Here is a 21,245-nt window from a genome sequence, read left to right as displayed (position 1 = left end):
GACAAATCTATTGATCAATATATCAATATATCTTCATAGTTCCAGCTTCCAGCTGCAGCATTTCTCGTGCTTCTGCTGCATTGCTCGTACTTCTGCTGCATTTCTTGTGCTGCTGGTGGCATTTCTTGTGCTAGTGGTGGCATTACCTGTGCTCTTGGTGTTACCTGTGCTTCTGCTGCATTTCTCGTGCTTCTGCTGCATTTCTTGTGCTTCTGCTGCATTTCTTGTACTTCTGCTGTATTTCTCGTGCTTCTGCTGCATATCTTGTGCTGCTGCTGCATTACCTGTGCTCCTGCTGCATTTCTTGTGCTCCTGGTGCATTACCTGTGCTTCTGCTGCACTTCTCGTGCTTCTGCTGCATTTCTCGAGCTCCTGCTGCATTACATGTGCTTCTGCTGCATTTCTCGAGCTCCTGGTGCATTACCTGTGCTTCTGCTGCATTTCTCGAGCTTCTGCTCCTTTTCTCGTGCTTCTGCTGCATTACCTGTGCTTCTGCTGCATTTCTCGAGCTCCTGGTGCATTACCTGTGCTTTACCTGTGCTTCTGCTGCATTTCTTGTGCTCCTGGTGTGCATTACCTGTGTTTCTGCTGCATTTCTCGTGCTTCTGCTCAATTTCTCGTGCTTCTGCTGCATTACCTGTGCTTCTGCTCCATTTCTCGTGCTTCTGCTGCATTACCTGTGCTTCTGCTGCATTTCTCGAGCTCCTGGTGCATTAACTGTGCTTCTGCTGCATTTCTTGTGCTCCTGGTGCATTACCTGTGTTTCTGCTGCATTTCTCGTGCTTCTGCTCCATTTCTCGTGCTTCTGCTGCATTGCTCGTACTTCTGCTGCATTTCTTGTGCTGCTGGTGGCATTTCTTGTGCTAGTGGTGGCATTACCTGTGCTCTTGGTGTTACCTGTGCTTCTGCTGCATTTCTCGTGCTTCTGCTGCATTTCTTGTGCTTCTGCTGCATTTCTTGTACTTCTGCTGTATTTCTCGTGCTTCTGCTGCATATCTTGTGCTGCTGCTGCATTACCTGTGCTCCTGCTGCATTTCTTGTGCTCCTGGTGCATTACCTGTGCTTCTGCTGCATTTCTCGTGCTTCTGCTGCATTTCTCGAGCTCCTGCTGCATTACATGTGCTTCTGCTGCATTTCTCGAGCTCCTGGTGCATTACCTGTGCTTCTGCTGCATTTCTCGAGCTTCTGCTCCTTTTCTCGTGCTTCTGCTGCATTACCTGTGCTTCTGCTGCATTTCTCGAGCTCCTGGTGCATTACCTGTGCTTTACCTGTGCTTCTGCTGCATTTCTTGTGCTCCTGGTGTGCATTACCTGTGTTTCTGCTGCATTTCTCGTGCTTCTGCTCAATTTCTCGTGCTTCTGCTGCATTACCTGTGCTTCTGCTCCATTTCTCGTGCTTCTGCTGCATTACCTGTGCTTCTGCTGCATTTCTCGAGCTCCTGGTGCATTAACTGTGCTTCTGCTGCATTTCTTGTGCTCCTGGTGCATTACCTGTGTTTCTGCTGCATTTCTCGTGCTTCTGCTCCATTTCTCGTGCTTCTGCTGCATTACCTGTGCTTCTGCTGCATTTCTCGAGCTCCTGGTGCATTACATGTGCTTCTGCTGCATTTCTCGAGCTCCTGGTGCATTACCTGTGCTTCTGCTGCATTTCTCGAGCTCCTGGTGCATTACCTGTGCTTCTGCTGCATTTCTCGAGCTCCTGGTGCATTACCTGTGCTTCTGCTGCATTTCTCGAGGTCCTGGTGCATTACCTGTGCTTCTGCTGCATTTCTCGAGCTCCTGGTGCATTACCTGTGCTTCTGCTGCATTTCTCGAGCTCCTGGTGCATTACCTGTGCTTCTGCTGCATTTCTCGAGCTCCTGGTGGCATTACCTGTGCATCTGCTGCATTTCTCGTGCTTCTGTTGCATTTCTCGAGCTTCTGCTGCATTTCTCGAGCTCCTGGTGCATTACCTGTGCTTCTGTTGCATTTCTCGAGCTTTTGCTGCATTTCTCGAGCTTCTGGTGCATTACCTGTGCATCTGCTGCATTTCTCGTGCTTCTGCTGCATTTCTTGTGCCCCTGGTGCATTACCTGTGCTTCTGTTGCATTTCTCGAGCTTCTGCTGCATTTCTCGAGCTCCTGGTGCATTACCTGAGCTTCTGCTGAATTTCTCGAGCTCCTGGTGCATTACCTGTGCTTCTGCTGCATTTCTCGAGCTCCTGGTGCATTACCTGTGCTTCTGCTGCATTTCTCGAGCTCCTGGTGCATTACCTGTGCTTCTGCTGCATTTCTTGTGCTCCTGGTGCATTACCTGTTTCTGCTGCATTTCTCGTGCTTCTGCTCCATTTCTCGTGCTTCTGCTGCATAACCTGTGCTTCTGCTGCATTTCTCGAGCTCCTGGTGCATTACATGTGCTTCTGCTGCATTTCTCGAGCTCCTGGTGCATTACCTGTGCTTCTGCTGCATTTATCGAGCTCCTGGTGCATTACCTGTGCTTCTGCTGCATTTCTCGAGCTCCTGGTGCATTACCTGTGCTTCTGCTGCATTTCTCGAGGTCCTGGTGCATTACCTGTGCTTCTGCTGCATTTCTCGAGCTCCTGGGTGCATTACCTATGCTTCTGCTGCATTTCTCGAGCTCCTGGTGCATTTCTCGAGCTTCTGCTGCATTTCTCGAGCTCCTGGTGCATTACCTGTGCTTCTGCTGCATTTATCGAGCTCCTGGTGCATTACCTGTGCTTCTGCTGCATTTCTCGAGCTCCTGGTGCATTACCTGTGCTTCTGCTGCATTTCTCGAGCTCCTGGTGCATTACCTGTGCTTCTGCTGCATTTCTCGAGCTCCTGGTGCATTACCTGTGCATCTGCTGCATTTCTCGTGCTTCTGCTGCATTTCTTGTGCCCCTGGTGCATTACCTGTGCTTCTGTTGCATTTCTCGAGCTCCTGGTGCATTACCTGTGCTTCTGTTGCATTTCTCGAGCTTTTGCTGCATTTCTCGAGCTCCTGGTGCATTACCTGTGCATCTGCTGCATTTCTCGTGCTTCTGCTGCATTTCTTGTGCCCCTGGTGCATAACCTGTGCTTCTGTTGCATTTCTCGAGCTTCTGCTACATTTCTCAAGCTCCTAATGCATTACCTGTGCATCTGCTGCATTTCTCGTGCTTCTGCTGCATTTCTTGTGCCCCTGGTGCATTACCTGTGCATCTGCTGCATTTCTCGTGCTTCTGCTGCATTTCTTGTGCCCCTGGTGCATTACCTGTGCTTCTGTTGCATTTCTCGAGCTTCTGCTGCATTTCTCGAGCTCCTGGTGCATTACCTATGCTTCTGCTGCATTTCTCGAGCTCCTGGTGCATTACCTGTGCTTCTGCTGCATTTCTCGAGCTCCTGGTGCATTACCTGTGCATCTGCTGCATTTCTCGTGCTTCTGTTGCATTTCTCGAGCTTCTGCTGCATTTCTCGAGCTCCTGGTGCATTACCTGTGCTTCTGTTGCATTTCTCGAGCTTTTGCTGCATTTCTCGAGCTTCTAGTGCATTACCTGTGCATCTGCTGCATTTCTCGTGCTTCTGCTGCATTTCTTGTGCCCCTGGTGCATTACCTGTGCTTCTGTTGCATTTCTCGAGCTTCTGCTGCATTTCTCGAGCTTCTGCTGCATTTCTCGAGCTCCTGGTGCATTACCTGTGCTTCTGCTGCATTTCTCGAGGTCCTGGTGCATTACCTGTGCTTTTGCTGCATTTCTCGAGCTCCTGGTGCATTACCTGTGCTTCTGCTTCATTTCTCAAGCTTCTGGTGCATTACCTATGCTTCTGCTGCATTTCTCGAGGCCCTGGTGCATTACCTGTGCTTCTGCTGCATTTCTCGAGCTCCTGGTGCATTACCTGTGCTACTGCTGCATTTCTCGAGCTCCTGGTGCATTACCTGTGCATCTGCTGCATTTCTCGTGCTTCTGTTGCATTTCTTGAGCTTCTGCTGCATTTCTCGAGCTCCTGGTGCATTACCTGTGCTTCTGTTGCATTTCTCGAGCTTTTGCTGCATTTCTCGAGCTCCTGGTGCATTACCTGTGCATCTGCTGCATTTCTCGTGCTTCTGCTGCATTTCTTGTGCCCCTGGTGCATTACCTGTGCTTCTGTTGCATTTCTCGAGCTTCTGCTGCATTTCTCGAGCTCCTGGTGCATTACCTATGCTTCTGCTGCATTTCTCGAGCTCCTGGTGCATTACCTGTGCTTCTGCTGCATTTCTCGAACTCCTGGTGCATTACCTGTGCTTCTGCTGCATTTCTCGAGCTCCTGGTGCATTACCTGTGCTTCTGCTGCATTTCTCGAGCTCCTGGTGCATTACCTGTGCTTCTGCTGCATTTCTCGAGCTCCTGGTGCATTACCTGTGCATCTGCTGCATTTCTCGTGCTTCTGCTGCATTTCATGTGCCCCTGTTGCATTACCTGTGCTTCTGTTGCATTTCTCGAGCTTCTGCTGCATTTCTCGAGCTCCTGGTGCATTACCTGTGCTTCTGTTGCATTTCTCGAGCTTTTGCTGCATTTCTCGAGCTCCTGGTGCATTACCTGTGCATCTGCTGCATTTCTCGTGTTTCTGCTGCATTTCTTGTGCCCCTGGTGCATTACCTGTGCTTCTGTTGCATTTCTCGAGCTTCTGCTGCATTTCTCGAGCTCCTGGTGCATTACCTGTGCTTCTGCTGCATTTCTCAAGCTCCTGGTGCATTACCTGTGCTTCTGCTGCATTTCTCGAGCTCCTGGTGCATTACCTGTGCTTCTGTTGCATTTCTCGAGCTCCTGGTGCATTTCCTGTGCTTCTGCTGCATTTTTCGTGCTTCTGGTGCATTTCTTGTGCTTCTGCTGAATTATCTGTGCTTCTGCTGCATCACCTGTGCTTCTGCTGCATTACCTATACTTCTGCTGCATCTCTCGTCTTTCATCTTTTGTGCTGCTACACATATACATGGTGATGCTGCACATACCGTCTGCTGGTAGGTATCAGCGTGGTCTCTGAGCGTGCGGCTTGTTGCCAGCATTTGTGCAGCTCGTTGGCGGTAGCTTTCAAGCTGTTGCAGCATTTCCCGCTCTTGCGGGCTGCTGCTGCTGTGCGAACGCAAATGGCGGATCACTGATGAACACCTGGAATCATATAGAGAAATTATACGAGTAGAAATGAAACAACAAATGATTAACAAGACACGATTAGTGCAGTAGCGAAACAACACAAAAAGTGTAGCAATGAGACAACACAAGATAAATGTAGTTCGCTGAGAGCCACGGTTCGCAACAAACGTGTTTATCGAGTGTATTTACTGTTTAACTGGTGAATAAGACGTTTCGTTCCGCTCGAACGGTTCGTGCGTTATCAAATGGATGCATTCGATAATGCACCTTATTTACTATGGAGGAAGACATAATTGTCGAGAATATAGACCATACTAACATTTTAATTCAACAAAATGTGGAGAATTCCGAGAATTGTTTATTAGAAAATATGATTCAGCAAAACGATATGGACAATTCAAATGAAGTGGAAGAGGCTAGTTCACGGCCAAATAAAAGAGCTCGGGAAGTTGATGAAGAGGAGATGTGGGTTACCGTAGGTAGAAATGGAAAGAGGTTAGCCCAAAAAGTTGATCTGTACATAAATAGTACCGAAAAGCTGCCTAAGCAGTTTTCATTTGCTAAATTGTTAGAAGAGAACAACATCAGTAGTGTGAGCCGCATTAAGTATATTAACCCTTATAAAATATTTATTCAGTTTGAAAAGTCTGAAAGTGCGGAAGAACTAATCAATTGTAAGTCTCTGCAGGAGCTTGGTTGGAGGTTTCAAAAGCCGCTAGAGGTTGTAGTATCTTATGGTGTAATTAAGAACGTTGAAGCCGATTTGAGCGAGAAGGATATATTAGACATTATCTCGAGCAGCAGTGATATTATTTCAGTCAAACGATTAAAACGAAGAAATAATACTGGTAATGGATGGGAAGAGAGTGAATCGGTCCGCTTGGGATTTAAGGGTTCATCATTACCAGCATATGTATACATCTATGGGATGAAAATAAATGTGGATCCATACGTATTTCCAGTTACTCAATGTTCTAAGTGCTGGAGATTTGGGCACGTTCTACGTGCCTGTCCAAATAAGAAAATAGTGTGTCCCAAGTGCGGTAAGAACCATGGGAACTGTGAAACTACTGCTTTTAGGTGTGTCAACTGTACGAGGAACCATATATCTATGGACAGATCGTGCGGGGTGTTCTTGAAGGAGAAACGACTGAGGGCTATAATGGCCGAGTTCAACTGTTCTTACAGAAAGGCGTTGCAAGTATATGTTCCTCCTGAACCTGCTCCACTAAATGATGAACAATTGATGCCCCCAATATCGGCATTACCCAATCAGATAGCTGCGTCCATATCTGAGGCCACACAATCTCAGGATACTAACTCAACTACTTACGCAAGCGTGGCACGCACTCCCAAACGATCCAGTGTCAATCTACATCAACGGAACGTACCTCAACCCGTGGAACAGACTCGTAAAAAAGAGAAGAGTAAGAGAAAGAAACTAAGCCAGGATGAAGTATTTAATTGGGATGTGTCTTCAGACTCAGAAGCAATAAATAATGATGAAGACGGTGAATCGGAAAACGAAGAGCAATCCAGAAAGGAAAAAAAAGAGAGAAGAGAGAGAATCAGATCTACGTTAAATTATAGACAATTACTGACAAAATTATATGCGTTAGTAACTAACTCGGAAGTAGATTTGAAAAACAAAATTATCCAAGGAGTGACAATATGTATTGAGTGGTTGACATCTGTAGTAGGACAGTATATACGTAGTTTGCCTTTTAAAAATATGTTTAGCTCATTATGGGTATAAACAAAATAAATATTATTCAATGGAATGCACAAAGTATAAGAGCTAAGCGTACAGAACTTGACCTGTTATTAAGTACGGAAAAAATTCACATAGCAGCTGTGTGTGAAACGTGGCTGAATAACGATATTATGTTTAAGATAAGTGGTTTTAATATATTCCGTCATGATCGAGAAGATTCGTATGGAGGTGTAGCCATTATAACTCACAATTCTATCAGAGCCCAATTACTGCCAGTACAACTGTCTAACTCAAACATTGAAGTAGTAGCTATCAAAATTTTCAATTGTAAATATATCGAGTACATAATCTCCGTTTATTGCTCTCCGTCAATACGAACTTCTCAACATGATTGGGATGAATTGTTTTCTATTTGTAGTCAAAAAACTATTATACTGGGTGATTTTAATGGTCACCATGTAAGTTGGTCATGTAAGACAGATCCGAGGGGTAACAATATTTTTGACTCTTTGATAGAAAGTAATTTTGTGTCGCTTAATGATGGACGACCTACGCGAATAAAATATGTTAACGGAAGGTTACAGGAATCTTCACCGGATATTTCAATTGTATCGTCAGATATAATAATGCATTTAGATTGGAATGTGACGAATGAATCACTAGGTAGCGATCACTTGATAGTCAAAATTAATATTTCATACACGAATACATCGCCGAGTTATATTAAAAAAAGAAATTATAAAAAAGCAGACTGGATAGAATACCGTAAATATATTGAACATAACATTTCAAATTTCCATATAATTGAAGATGAACCGCAAAAAAGTTATGACCTATTTCTTAGCATTATTGATGGAGCCGCTGATGCTCATATTCCTTTTTATAAAATTAGTCATGACCCCACAAAACGTTTTATTCCTAAGCCTTATTGGAGTCCTAATCTCTCAAAGGTAGTTGCAGAAAGACGTCTGGCTCTTACTTTATTTAGAAAAAATCCAATTCCTGCTAATTTGAATAAATTAAAGGAACGTATTAGTATTGCCCAAAGATTAATTAGACAGGCCAGAAATGAAGCATTTTCCAAGTTTTGTTCCTCACTTGACGAAACTACTTCTGTAAATGAGCTATGGCGTAAGATGAGGTGGTTGAAAGGCCATAAAATGTCCAAGTCTCATGTAGACGAAGGGTTAGCCAATGATCTTCTGCATAACTTGTCACCAGATTTTGTATGTTCAAAGAATCCAATTTTTTCCTCGAAGAATATAAAGATAGAATCATCCTTTTCACTTAATGAACTTAAAAGATGCATTAAAAATAAAGATACTGCACCCGGAGACGATCAGATATCATATTCAATGATTAAACACCTACCAGAAAATGCATTAATAATCTTACTAGAGTTATATAATTTATTTTTCACACTCAGTTTCGTTCCTTATCAATGGCGAGAAATTTATGTTATTCCCATTCCTAAAGTCGGTCGCGATCCCTCTTCAGTTTCAGCGCTAAGACCAATTTCTCTTATGTCCTGCTTTAGTAAGATTTTACATTCTATGTTGAGGAATAGGTTAGAATGGTTAGTTGAAGGTAAAAATCTATTTCATGAGGAGACAACGGGCTTTCGAAAAACTAAATCTTGTCTTGACAATCTCACTAATCTAGTGAGTAGAATTCAGCTAGGATTTTCCAAAAATTTATTTACAGGTGGATGTTTTATTGACATTCAAAATGCTTATAACAACGTTGACATTAAAGCACTTCTTTTAATTTTGGATCAGCTCGGTGCTGGCTCTAAACTTTGTAAATATTTATGGACTTTTTTGAAGGAGAGAAATATTAATATAAAGATCGGCAATACTACATTATCCCGAAGTACAGGACGAGGTTTGGCTCAGGGAGACCCATTGTCCCCTCTATTATTTAATATTGCAACTCTCCAGGTTAGCAAACAGATTTCTAATGTTATGATTTCTCAGTATGCTGATGACTATGTTTTGTATATTTCGGGAAAAAATGTTGAGTATGTATCTAGGGAATTGCAAATAGCTTTAAACAAAATAAACAATATACTAGGTGAGTTAGGTTTAGATATTTCTCCAACTAAAACCAAGCTTTGTATTTTCAAAAGAGGTGTCAATAGACAACAAATGTCTCTTAATATAAATAATACTACAATCGAAGTAGTTAATTCTGTTAAATACTTGGGAATGTGGTTAGATCAGTCTTTAAAGTGGAATATACATATTCAAAACTTGGTCTATAAAATATCTAGATACTTAAATATTATCAAAATTCTGGCTGGGGCATCATGGGGTGTTCATCCCAGACAGCTTAGAAGATTGTACATTGCTATAATAAGGAGTAGACTAGACTATGGATGTTTTTTATATGATAATAGCTACCAGAAGTATACAAGTAAATTAGATAAAATACAAAATCAAGCAATGAGGGTAATAGGTGGTTTTATAAGAACTACTCCAATACATGCCATGGAGAGTGAACTTAGCCTCTCTCCATTGCATGTACGGAGGGCGTATTTAGGTGGTAAATTTTTACTAAAAGCCAAAGCTCGATCAAATAATGTAACTATTCATATATTAGAAGAATTATATACACTAAAAGATAACAATTATTGGCGTAATAAAAAGAAGCCATTACTTGTGATTCTGTATGAAAAATTATCTAACATTAATATTTATAATACTCGGCAATTGGAGATGTTTTCAATGGATACCTGGGTCACTAATATCAATTTAGATAATATAGTTTATGTTAGTATTCCTAGTATAATTAGTCCCAAACGAAATTATAGCTCATTAGATTTAAACTTAGCATGTATGGATTTAATTAATAAGCAATATTTTAATTATTATAAAATATTCACTGACGGCTCCAAGGATGGGGAGGGGGTCGGCTCTGCATTCTACGACATCCAATGCGATATAAATTTAAAACTAAAAATTAATAACAATTACTGTTGTATAATGGAAGCAGAACTAATATCAATTTGTGAGGCTCTGTCCTACGCAACTTCGTTAGTCCAAAATAATATTGTGATATTTAGTGACTCCAAAAGCGCGTTGCAGCATTTAATCCGCTGTACTTCGGGCCTACCAGGTACCCCTATAGCTTACACGATTTTAAGTCATATTTTAAATTTAACTGGTAATTCCAAAACAATTAAACTACAGTGGATTCCATCACATTGTGGACTGGAACATAACGAGCGAGTAGATATGTTGGCTAAACAGGCTATTTCAGATGGAGTGGACTATAATATGTTACCTTATTACTCGAATTGCATTTGTTTAATTAAAAACTACTGCTATAACCTATGGAAGGAATATTTTGATGCGCGTTCAAAAGAAAAAGGCATATGGTATAAAACCGTCCAGCCACAGCCGCTGAGGATTCCATGGTTTGAGCATCACAGCCTTTGTAGAAAGGACATAGTTTTGATTATGAGGCTGCGTACCGGGCATGTCCCATCAAATAAGTTTGCGTTTCTGATGAAAAAGGTTTTGTCACCGAATTGTGAACAATGCGGTGTTCCAGAGGACATAACGCATGTATTGATGGAATGTTCCCGTAATGCAGCCTACCGTCTATCGAATTGTAGCGACATATTGAAAACGTTTGCGGACATCAACATTATTTTGTCTAACCCCCATTCGGAAGAAATAAAACGTATTATCAGACTATATAATATGGGTTGCGCCTCGGATCAGTCTCATTAAATTATTTGTAGCTAGATATATAATTATTAAATTACTGAATTTATATACCTGTGTACGTATGTGTATGTGTGTACCTGAGCGACATAATCATTTTGTGATTAAGCTCATTAAATAAAGATTTGAAAAAAAAAAAGATAAATGTAGTAATTAGTGTTGCGGGAAGTTGATTGAATTTTACGGTTTTGGGTCTGCAAATCTTTAAAAAAATATGCTTTAATATAAAAGAACCGAAAACCGAAATTACAATATTTTATAAATAAAAAGTTCTACCTCTCTTTGATTTCCTCTTGACGTTTTTCGGCCAAATTTCTCTTTTCCAATAGAACTGCCGATTGCAACTGAACGTTTTCTATATCATTCTGCAAACATAAATAATAAATATTATTATTGTATTTTCTAGTGTTTGATTTTATGCGAGTATTATACATTTAGAAATTAAAGACTTTTTAACGGATTTTAAACGCGATTTATTCATTATATTTAAAATCCGTTAAAAAGTCTTCAATTTCTAAATACATATTATTATTTAAAACATTATACGTGACGAGCTAACTCTGCCAGATGTACGCGTAGATAGAATTTTCCTTTGGACATTTTTTGGGCGCGATGGTGAATCTAGGCTGTTTATTGTCCCTCAATGGTCAAAAATGTATTTCTACCATTCGATCATTGTTAAGAGGAGGCTCCCTAACATAATTTCTGGCACTGGTATTTTAGACATAAAGTCCAAGTAAATCTTTAAAAAAATGTAATAATCCTTAAAAAAGGCATAATTTTTGAATAAAAAATGAATCGAGCGAAAATGTTACAATTACGTAACTGTCTTGTACATCGAAAGAAAAAGACCCAATAAATCATACACTAAAGTTCCATTTTGATTGTATGTGTGCCTGTTTCAGAATATTAATGCAAATTCACATAAAATTTAGGGAGCCTCCCTTTAATTTGTTCAATTATAATTCTCTATACCCAGCATTCATCCTAATTTTCCCACGTCAATTCGCTTCGAAAGCACAAATATGTCATGCCAGGTCTGCTACTGCTGCAAATTTCATCATGTCAGTTTTTTCTACACCTACCCCCATAAAAAGCACACATTCACCAAATATCTCCCTAAATCCTGCATTCAGATTCAGAAAAAGTGGTAAATTGCCCACTTTTTGACTTTTTTCGGACTGGCCGGTTGGCTTGGTTGGTAGTGACCCTGCCTTCCAAGCCAGAGGTCGTGGGTTCGATTCCCACCCGGGGCAAATATTTGTGTGATGAACATAGATGTTTGCTCTGTGTCTGGGTGTTATTTATCTATATAAGTATTTATTTAAAATTATATACTATGTATGTTTATAAGCCATCTGGTTTCCATAACACAAGCGAAAGCTTAGTATGGATTAGATCGTGCCGTGTGTGAAAATTGTCCTGAAATAATTATTTATTAATTTATTTTCCCCATAATTTCACCTGCACTTCCCGATGCCAGGTCTGCTGCTGCTGCTGTAACGCTCGCAGTGCTGCTAACTTTGTGAGAACAGCTGCACCGGCTCGTTGTTGACGAGACATGTATTGTTCCCGGAGTTTCACCGTCGCGGTGGTTAATAGCTGGAAAAGTTATTATTCATATTGAAAATGGAGAAAGGACAAGATTTCCTATCCTTTGGCTTAAATTTTATATTAGTCTGCAATGAAATAAATGCTTTCTTATCGGGGCTGGAAAAAAATTTAGTGTAACATTTTTTCGTTACGCGTGACATTTTTCCGTTACGCGCCATCTTTTTCTTATCCCTACCACGCGTGATTCGACGTATTTCTGTAAAGTTGCATATTATAGTAAATTATTTTTTGAAAAATAAGGTCATAAAGAAGTTTCACTTCTTACGTGTGTACACTAGTACATTTTTTTATGTTGATGACTATCATTGGCTTAAATTTTAAATTAGTCTGCAATGCAATAAATGCTTTCTTTCTTTCATTATATACGGATAGAATGATAAATGAAGTGGAGCAAATACTCCAATAGTAATTCTTTTTTCACAAATAAACCAAAACCGTCTCCAAATTGTCAGAACACGACAAAATTTAAATAGGATCAATCGGAAGGCACCATAAATCTAAACAAAGATTAATTCAAACGAATTGACCTCCTCTTTATTTAAAGTAGGTTAAAAAAAGGCCCATTTAAATAGAACTTACCTCCAAACACTCTTTAGGGCTGGGTTCCACATTTTTGTTCATCTTTAATAACGGCTGCGACACTTCCCGACTCAATATCTCTTGAATAATCGTAGTGAATGATAATTTTTGGCGCTGACAAACAAAAATAATTTAAAATTTGAGTTATTTCATATTTCACGAAGTCTATTAATACAAATTTATTCTTTTGTCTCAAAATAGCTCTAATTTTGTTTAACCATTTAAATATCACTACATAGTATAAAACAAAGTCGCTTTCTCTGACCCTATCTATGTCCCTATGTATGCTTAAATCTTTAAAACTACAGCAACTGATTATGATGCGGTTTTTTTAAATAGAGTGATTCAACAGGAAGGTTCTAATATATAATTTATTAGGTTCTAGACAATAAAAGCATTAATAGATGAATCAAAAACAAAACAGCATACATTTTTACAAGCATAAGAATCTATACTAATATTATAAAGCTGAAGAGTTTGTTTGAGTGCGCTAATCTCAGGAACCACTGGTCCGATTTGAAAAATTCTTTCAGTGTTAGATAGCCCATTTATCGAGGAAGGCTATAGGCTATATAATATAATCACGCTAAGACCAACAGGAGCGGAGTACTGTGGGTAAAACCGTGGAGCACAGCTTGTCTATACTAATATTATAAAGAGGTAAGGTTTGTATGTATGTATGTATGGTTATCACGCATAAACTACTGGACCGATTTTGATGAAATTTGGCACAGATAATCTTTAGACCTTGAGAAAGAACATAGGCTACCTTTTATTGCGAAATATGTAGAGATAAAGAGAAATATTACCTCTTTAAGTATTTTATTAATATCGTCATCGTCCAACGACGGGTTCTTCAGTTGCAGTTGTTTGAACAGCTGGTCCTCCAGGTCGTATGGCTCTAAACTCCTGGAAAAATAAAAAGAAAAATAAATAAATACTGAAGATTAGACTTTTTTTCTTAATTAAAAAAAGAATTCAGTTCAATGGTTATTAGTTGTTTTGGAAATAATATACATAATAATTGTCCCTTGATTATTTACTCTATAGATAAGTGTTGGTTGGAATTGTTCCGGTGCACTGTATCTATAACTGCATTGGTGGCTAGTTGGTGAGGACCTCGGATTTTAAATTGGTGATGGCAGTTAAGTGGTGATGATGATGATGATGACAGTATATCACCTGGCGACCATTTCCCCGCTAGAGCACAGCACGAGCAGCGAGTGGTGTGCGGCGGTTAGTCCCAGCGGTGGGCTTGCTTCACCCGTCGCCGTGCATAGCAAGTGACGGGCCGTGGACGATTTGGACGAAATAAGTGATAATACTGTGTCGATTTCACCTGAAACATTTTTTGGGATCCATTGAGTTTGGATATCTTATGTATAGCAAGACAAAATGAAAAAAAAAAGACGGGTTGCACTCCGGGAGTGCCGGCAGAAGTGAAAACTTGATTATTAACGTTGAGCATGTTTGATATTTTGGAATGGTATCCGTCTTACGCTTTTTCGATCAGGTCACGTGTCCTGACGCGAGTTTAAGATTTTATACCCATTACAGAAAAAGTGCTCCACGCCGCTAAAGAAGTTTTCACTTCAAAAAAAAAACTTGAGCGATGTCAAGGGACATCCGGATGGAACGAAGTGTTAAGTTAGAGAGAGACAGACAGAGAACCACGCGCACGCCGCACGCCGCACAACTGTAGCAAAAAGTGTCGTGACAACTTTTCGTAAGAATTTTTTCCGTCTAGCCCCCTTTCACAACGCGCGAAAAGGAACTTCGTTCCAAAAAAACACGTTGAATTGCCCGTGATAAATAGAATTCACAGTCAAAACTCATTTTGCAGTTTCACTGAGAAACTTTACCATAAAATAAAAAAAAAACCCGTAATAATTTTACTTTTGTCCCGGCTTCGCCCGTGGTACATGTCTACGTCTTCTCATAAGAACCATCCTCATACTTCAAGGAATATAATAAAAAAAAAATTAACGAAATCGGTTCAGCCGTTCTCGAGATTTGCGCAACACATTTGGCGATTCATTTATATTATCACCTATAAAAGCAAGGGTTGCCATATAATCAAAATTTAGTATAATTTAACAAAAAAAAGACGTGTTGCACTCGGGGACTGCCGCGGTAAAGCTATTGCATGCTATGCCTTCAAGCCACACCTCCGCGCCCGTCGGAGTGGGGAGCGTGAGATTTTTTCGTTACGGAATTTCTCGATTCGGTCCCCGCGCTCAAGGCCCGCGATAGAAGCTATGCAATAGCTTAAAAAAATCCGTAATAATTTTACTTTCATCACAGCTTCGCCCTGTACCACGGGTTGTCTAAGATTTCTGCCCATAAGAACCATACTCGTATATTAAGGAATATAATAAAAAAAGAATGAACGAAATCGGTTCAGCCGTTCTCGAGATTTGCGCAACACATTTGGCGATTCATTTTTATTATTACCTATAAAAGCAAGGGTTGCCATATAATAAAAATTTAGTATAATTTAACAAAAATTAATACAAATAATAAAGTTATCATTGTTTAAGATACTTAGTAGTTAATTCATTCGTATACTTTTAAACTTACTTAACGCATGCTGTGTTTACCTATAAATGTTTTTTAACGTGATAACGTTTTTAAAATCGTTTTAGTCGGGTGACATGTTCAGAAACTTGTGTCACACCAAAACCTCACGAGCGCGATCGCAGGTATAACGAGAGAGAGACGGACCGATCTCCCGTCTCATCTCGAGCGCTGCCACCAATAACACGTTATCACGTAAACATCTCGATCGTAAACCTACTTTACAAACAACCAATTTTTTTTTGATTTTGATCATATAAAATTGTATTTTAACTTTGATGTTTTATCTGTAATGTAAAGAAACGTTGGTAAACCAAATAAATAAAATAAAATAAAGTTAAACTCACTCTCATCAGCCAAAGCGAAGTCGTTCAAATATTCGAGCACGGGCAGTGTGATCGCATGCACTCCGCCCGCATGCATGCACGCATATGTGTTGCCGACGCACTGAAATAATCGGCAATTTTCTTTTTAATACTTATATTAATATGTGGCGACACGTACTTATTATAAATGTGTGAGAATGATGACTTCGCAAGATGTGAGCGTGCGTTGTATTGCAGTTTATATTTCATTAAATAAAACCAGTTGATATCTAACGTCCGAGCGTTTTACTTGTCTCCTTGTCCCTTTTTCACATACATACACGCTAACTTAACAAATACTTGCTCAGTGGTTAAGGTTATCTTTAATAAAAAGTACGAGGTTCGAGTCTGGATAGTTCAATAAAAAAAATCGTGAGTTCGAGTCTGGATGGAGAAAATAAATATTTCTTTTAATTTGTTTGCAATCTACATAATTACTGATGAGATTTAGGAAGGAAGACATCATGAGGAAATATTCAGGGAATTGGATTTTTTTACCGCCAGCATTAAATAAAAGTTGATTAAAGCATGTTTTTTTTCTTACAAAATCTACGGGTTCGATTCCTATATACATGTATATTGATTTCAAAAACCCATCGCAACATTAGTTTTCTTCCAATTCATTCTGTATAAATGTCACAGCTAAATATCGTAATCAGCCGCTTCATTTAGTGCCTAGGCTCTTTAATAAACGGTGCCGTGTGATTCTCATGAAATTATATAATATGCCTGTTGGGTAGATCTTAGAATCAGCCAACATCTATTTTTCATACCCATAAGTGATAAGAGTACGTCAGAACAACGTTTGCCGAGATGGCTAATATTTATATAATAAACTAGCGGTCCGCCCCGGTGGTACTTATTTACGTTTTCTCTACATAAAAACCATCCTCGTACTTCAAGGAATATAATAATAAAAGAATTATCGAAATCGGTTCAGCCGTTCTCGAGTTATGCGCTTACCAACACATTTTGCGATTCATTTTTATATATAAGAAGATAATAATCATCAAGTTTTTAAATGTTTGTCCATGTACATACCGGATACAGATGCACTGGATAGGCGAAAGGCACGTCATCTTTACTCGACAGTACAATGTTCAATTCCACGGATTCTACTACGTAGAGGGCGTAACCATCGCCATCTTTGTCTTCTGTCGGCTGAAAATATCGTTATTTCTGTTAGAATAAAATAAAATTACTTTGATGGCAACAATGATAATGATGATCATAATAATTATGAAATTAATAGTGATATATTTTGACTGACCGGTTGGCTTGGTTGGTAGTGGCCCTGCCTTCCAAGCCAGAAGTTCGATTCCTACCCGGGGCAAAAATTTGTGTGATGAACATAGATGTTTGCTATGTGTCTGGGTGTTAATTATCTATACAAGTATTAATTTAAAATATTATTTATTACTCACGCACGGCAGCAGCAAACAGTGATACAAAGTCGCAGAAGCACTAGCCACGACAACTAACGCAGCAGGAGCCGCGGGCAAGCACGCTATTGCACATGATTCCGCACCGTAGTTGTCATCTGCTGCGGGGTACATTGCTAGCGGGCCGCGGATTTGTGCGTGGAGGGGACTGGAAAAGGGGTAATGTATGATGAACTGATTGCAATTATCACATCATATCGTCTATTGGCTTATAAGCAGAGTAAAATGACACGGGTACATTGCTAGCCAACCGGAGACTTGTGGAGCGGGCTGAAATACGCGAAATGTTAGAGGGATGCGTAGGCGTGAAGTGTGCTAGAAAAGGGTACGGTGAAGTGACTACAGTCATAATAAGATCACAGTATCGTCCTTACGGAGAGTACTTAAGTAAAATGATTAAATAACTATATCATCCATGATTGGCAATTGCAACGCACTGCAAGTCGCTCAATGGATTCAGACTAATTGTTTACATTATAGTAGTTCATATTTAGGAGTTATTTTTATCACATCATCTGTTGGCCAGATATAGCAGTCTTATGTAGTAGTAGTTCTTATGTAATAATTCTTACACTTAACAAATGCCAATCAGATATCAAGGCAAAATTCATACAAATATTATTTTATCGAATCTTATTCAAATAAGAAGTTCAATATTAAATTTTACCTGCTGCTATCCAAGAAATTACTATTCATCATATACACATCCCCGTTCCCGCTGAGAATCAGCAAGTGCTCGCTGTCCGGTGTCGGCGTGAAGTCCACAGCGCTGTCCCCGAAGCTGTCCAGTAACGTCATCCCGAGAGATCCCACTGGTTTCGGTCCTATTGAGAACGATTTCACCATTTTCGGACCAGCCTTTAGCGCTATGTTGTAGAGCCTGGAATGGTTATGTTATTATTGATGATAGATAAGAAATAAATATTAACGGATTTTTTTTGAGAATTCATAAATTTGCAATTTTCAAGTTGGGGTCGCTAAAGATTATGAGTGATTAAACTTACCATGAAATTTTACTGTAAAATAAAATAAAATTCTTGTCCAAATAAATTGATAATGATTGCAACTAACCATACCGACAAATTAAGATCAGAAGCGAAAGCATTTTAAATTTCCAAATAACGATACGAATACTTTGCCAATATTTCCTTGCGCTTCAGTATTTATTTATTTAGGTACATCGACAGATCGCGCATACATCATTCCTTAATAATAAGTACAAAGTAAAGTCCGTAGGTTCCTCACTCAGTCGCCCTAGACTCCGGCCGTCTGGCCACTCAGCCGGAGTTGTTCACAACACCGCCGCGAGGCGAGATACTTGCCCCCATCAGTACAAAGTAAGAATATTCTAATGCTTGACCCAAATTTGTATACCCTAAACCCAGTATTTGAACTTTTCAAATGGTCGATAATATGTGGTAGGATACTCACCTCATAGTATTATCAGACATCAGGACGAGGAGATGTGACAGGGATTTTGGATGCCAGTGCACCCTCAGCACCTCACCCTGGGAGTACAGGAACCTCTCGTCCAGGGAGAAACTCCTGGAAATGTAATATGGAAGGTTAAATACAAATATATTGATGTTTTGGAAAATTTTGCGAATTTAACTATATTTTTAATGGGGTGGTTACTTAAAAATTTAAATCTTTATCTAGTTAAAATATATTTCATAAAAGATCGATTTATAATTTTCACGCAATAAATTAGTTATTTGCTACTAACAATAAAAATGATTGTTGTATAAAACATTCTCATATCTCGTATAACATTGTATTAGCTTTCTGTTTGAACTATAGCCGTACTTCACTTCCCCCTTACTTCTCATTTATCATGGACCTTGTAGAATATTTAGGTATGAATTGATTATTTTCTTTATATTGGATAAATACTATTGATTTTGTCTATTCTGTACTACTTTTCGCGAATTAATTTGGATTAACCAGATAAAAAAATAAGTAAAGATAATATAGTAGTTGTTGAATTTATTCTTTACATATAAAAATGCAAATCATTCCTCTTTATTCTATTGTAGACATTCAAAGAAAAGGCATCAAAATTTATCAAATAATGGACATACAATTAACACCATCTCTTAACTTTCCACGCGACTAACCAATATTTCTTTTACACCCGTCTTTCCCCATACAGCTAAATAAAGAATGACGTACACAGTGAATATTCCGAACCTTTCCATTATCAGTAAAAAAGGGTTACCCTTCATTAATCCCATGATAAATACCCTCAAAAGATTCGCGGTTTCGCCCGATTTTTCCCCACAATTAAATTAACGATTGGAAAGTGGCTGGCGGTCTTTTGTAGAACAAAGAGTATGTTTGTTTTAAATATAAGTGAAATGTTGAAAAAAATCTATATAATATGCATATGGATAGGTAGGTACATTGCATGTAAGTGATTTAGAGTTATGTGCATCGTAAATAAAGATTTTTTTAATCGCTTATCTTCAAGTGAATCAAGTGTATAAAAGTAGAAATTATAATCCAATAAAATCATATTTTGAAATATATGTGTATTTTATTTAAAATCATCGACACGCATGCCACATATTTATGCATAAAATATATATTTTCAGAATTTTCTAATTGGATACATATATAAATTGTAAGGGAAGATTTATAAGATACTATAGGTTAGTAAGTTTGTAATAGATGTCTTTAAAATATGTATTTTAATACATGCAAATATAATATTCATATAAAATATGCCTCTCTTGTCTTCTTCTCTTATATATAAAAATGAATCGCAAAATGTGTTGGTAAGCGCATAACTCGAGAACGGCTGAACCGATTTCGATAATTCTTTTTTTATTATATTCCTTGAAGTACGAGGATGGTTCTTATGGAGAGAAAACGTAAATATGTACCACGGGCGAAGCCGGGGCGGACCGCTAGTTATTTATATATCTAGGGTAATTTAAGAAGTAGGTGCCTATGTATGAATGTTTTATTACCTATTTTTACAATCAACAATTAATATTTTTCACGAACAATAACTTTCAACTCGTCACACCAAACACATCACAAGCTAGATAGATTAACAATCCCACAAACATTTAAGAAACCGCAACCCCCCACCACGCTCTCGTAAATCACACCGTTCGCATACCAAAGGGTCACTTTTTACCGCACGAAAGAAAAAGGGTAACAAATGATCGTGCATTAGAACAAACGGCGTACAAATACTCGCCCGACCTGCCCCGGAACAAAAACCGATAAAAACCCGGGCAAGGTTCCGATTCGGTAAAAAATAAGAATCAGACAAAGGCCGACGCGTCGCGCGCGACCTATACATGTCCAGTTTTTTTACGACCCTCTGCCCTTTTGTCCTTCCGGGCCTCTTTTTTAAATAGATCAGCGAGGGTAAGTAAAGACCGGCGGACATCCCTGAAATATTATTGTGGATTTTTCTCCACCGTATTCATAAATATTTCGACCGGCCGCTCCTCCGCCCCCCCGGCGGCGGGCGATCCGACGAATTATAAATTCGGTTAATAAAATATGATACGATAGAACCGCTTTTTTGCCGCGGACCTCTATTATATTATGTTTAATTTAAATATGAATAATTAAATTTAAAAAGGAAATCTCGGGCTAATGAAATTTTTGTTTTCGAGATAATGAATTGAAAACACGTCGCGGCCGCGGTGTCGCCTCGCTGTTATTCTTTTGCGCTCATTCGGATTCAGGGTACGTGTAAAAAAATGCCCGAGTGAAAAAAATATATTTTAATTTATTAATTACGACGATGAATTATATTTTTCCAGGCTTATCTGGGCCCGTGGCGCTATCGCAGCGCCGCACGGCTCTCTTTTTCCAAACACAGTCGTAATGGGTTAATTTAAACAAATTTTCTTGTATGTTATGTTATTGTTATTCATAGTAATATATGTATATGTATGTAATATTTTGAAAGATCTCTCAAAAACTGTAGTAAACTTTGTCTTGGGCTGCAGAGTTGTATACAAGTGATATGGAATTAATCTGTTTTCAAGGTAGCGAACGTCATATTTATATCAAAATGTTTGAAAATGTGAAATGTGAAATGTTTGAAATGTTTGAAAATGCATACAAATATTAATATATGAAATAAATAGAACGTTTCTATATCTAAAAATAA

At 39.1% G+C, this 21,245-nt stretch overlaps 1 protein-coding gene across 1 annotated transcript in view; it reads right to left on the bottom strand.

Annotated features, from left to right (window-relative positions):
- Nucleotides 1-21,245, bottom strand: part of mbo (Nuclear pore complex protein Nup88) — a 53,544-nt gene that overhangs the window by 1,788 nt on the left and 30,511 nt on the right. The window contains exons 3-13 of the mRNA XM_090114649.1: nt 18,539-18,652; nt 17,775-17,987; nt 17,090-17,255; nt 16,707-16,826; nt 15,648-15,747; nt 13,906-14,062; nt 13,533-13,632; nt 12,724-12,837; nt 11,995-12,132; nt 10,807-10,895; nt 4,944-5,100 (exon numbers count right to left, since the gene is read on the bottom strand). Of these exons, the coding sequence (XP_089970775.1) occupies nt 4,944-5,100; nt 10,807-10,895; nt 11,995-12,132; nt 12,724-12,837; nt 13,533-13,632; nt 13,906-14,062; nt 15,648-15,747; nt 16,707-16,826; nt 17,090-17,255; nt 17,775-17,987; nt 18,539-18,652 (1,468 nt within the window). The remainder of the gene's footprint in view (nt 1-4,943; nt 5,101-10,806; nt 10,896-11,994; nt 12,133-12,723; nt 12,838-13,532; nt 13,633-13,905; nt 14,063-15,647; nt 15,748-16,706; nt 16,827-17,089; nt 17,256-17,774; nt 17,988-18,538; nt 18,653-21,245) is intronic.

This window comes from Colias eurytheme, chromosome 21 (assembly GCF_061535395.1).
Source record: "Colias eurytheme isolate Ceu_HAF_F1 chromosome 21, ilColEury1 Martin Lab GWU primary, whole genome shotgun sequence".
NCBI lineage: Eukaryota > Metazoa > Arthropoda > Insecta > Lepidoptera > Pieridae > Colias > Colias eurytheme.
The sequence above is the reverse complement of the archived record's forward strand: the minus strand, read 5'-3'. Positions and strand labels throughout refer to the sequence as shown.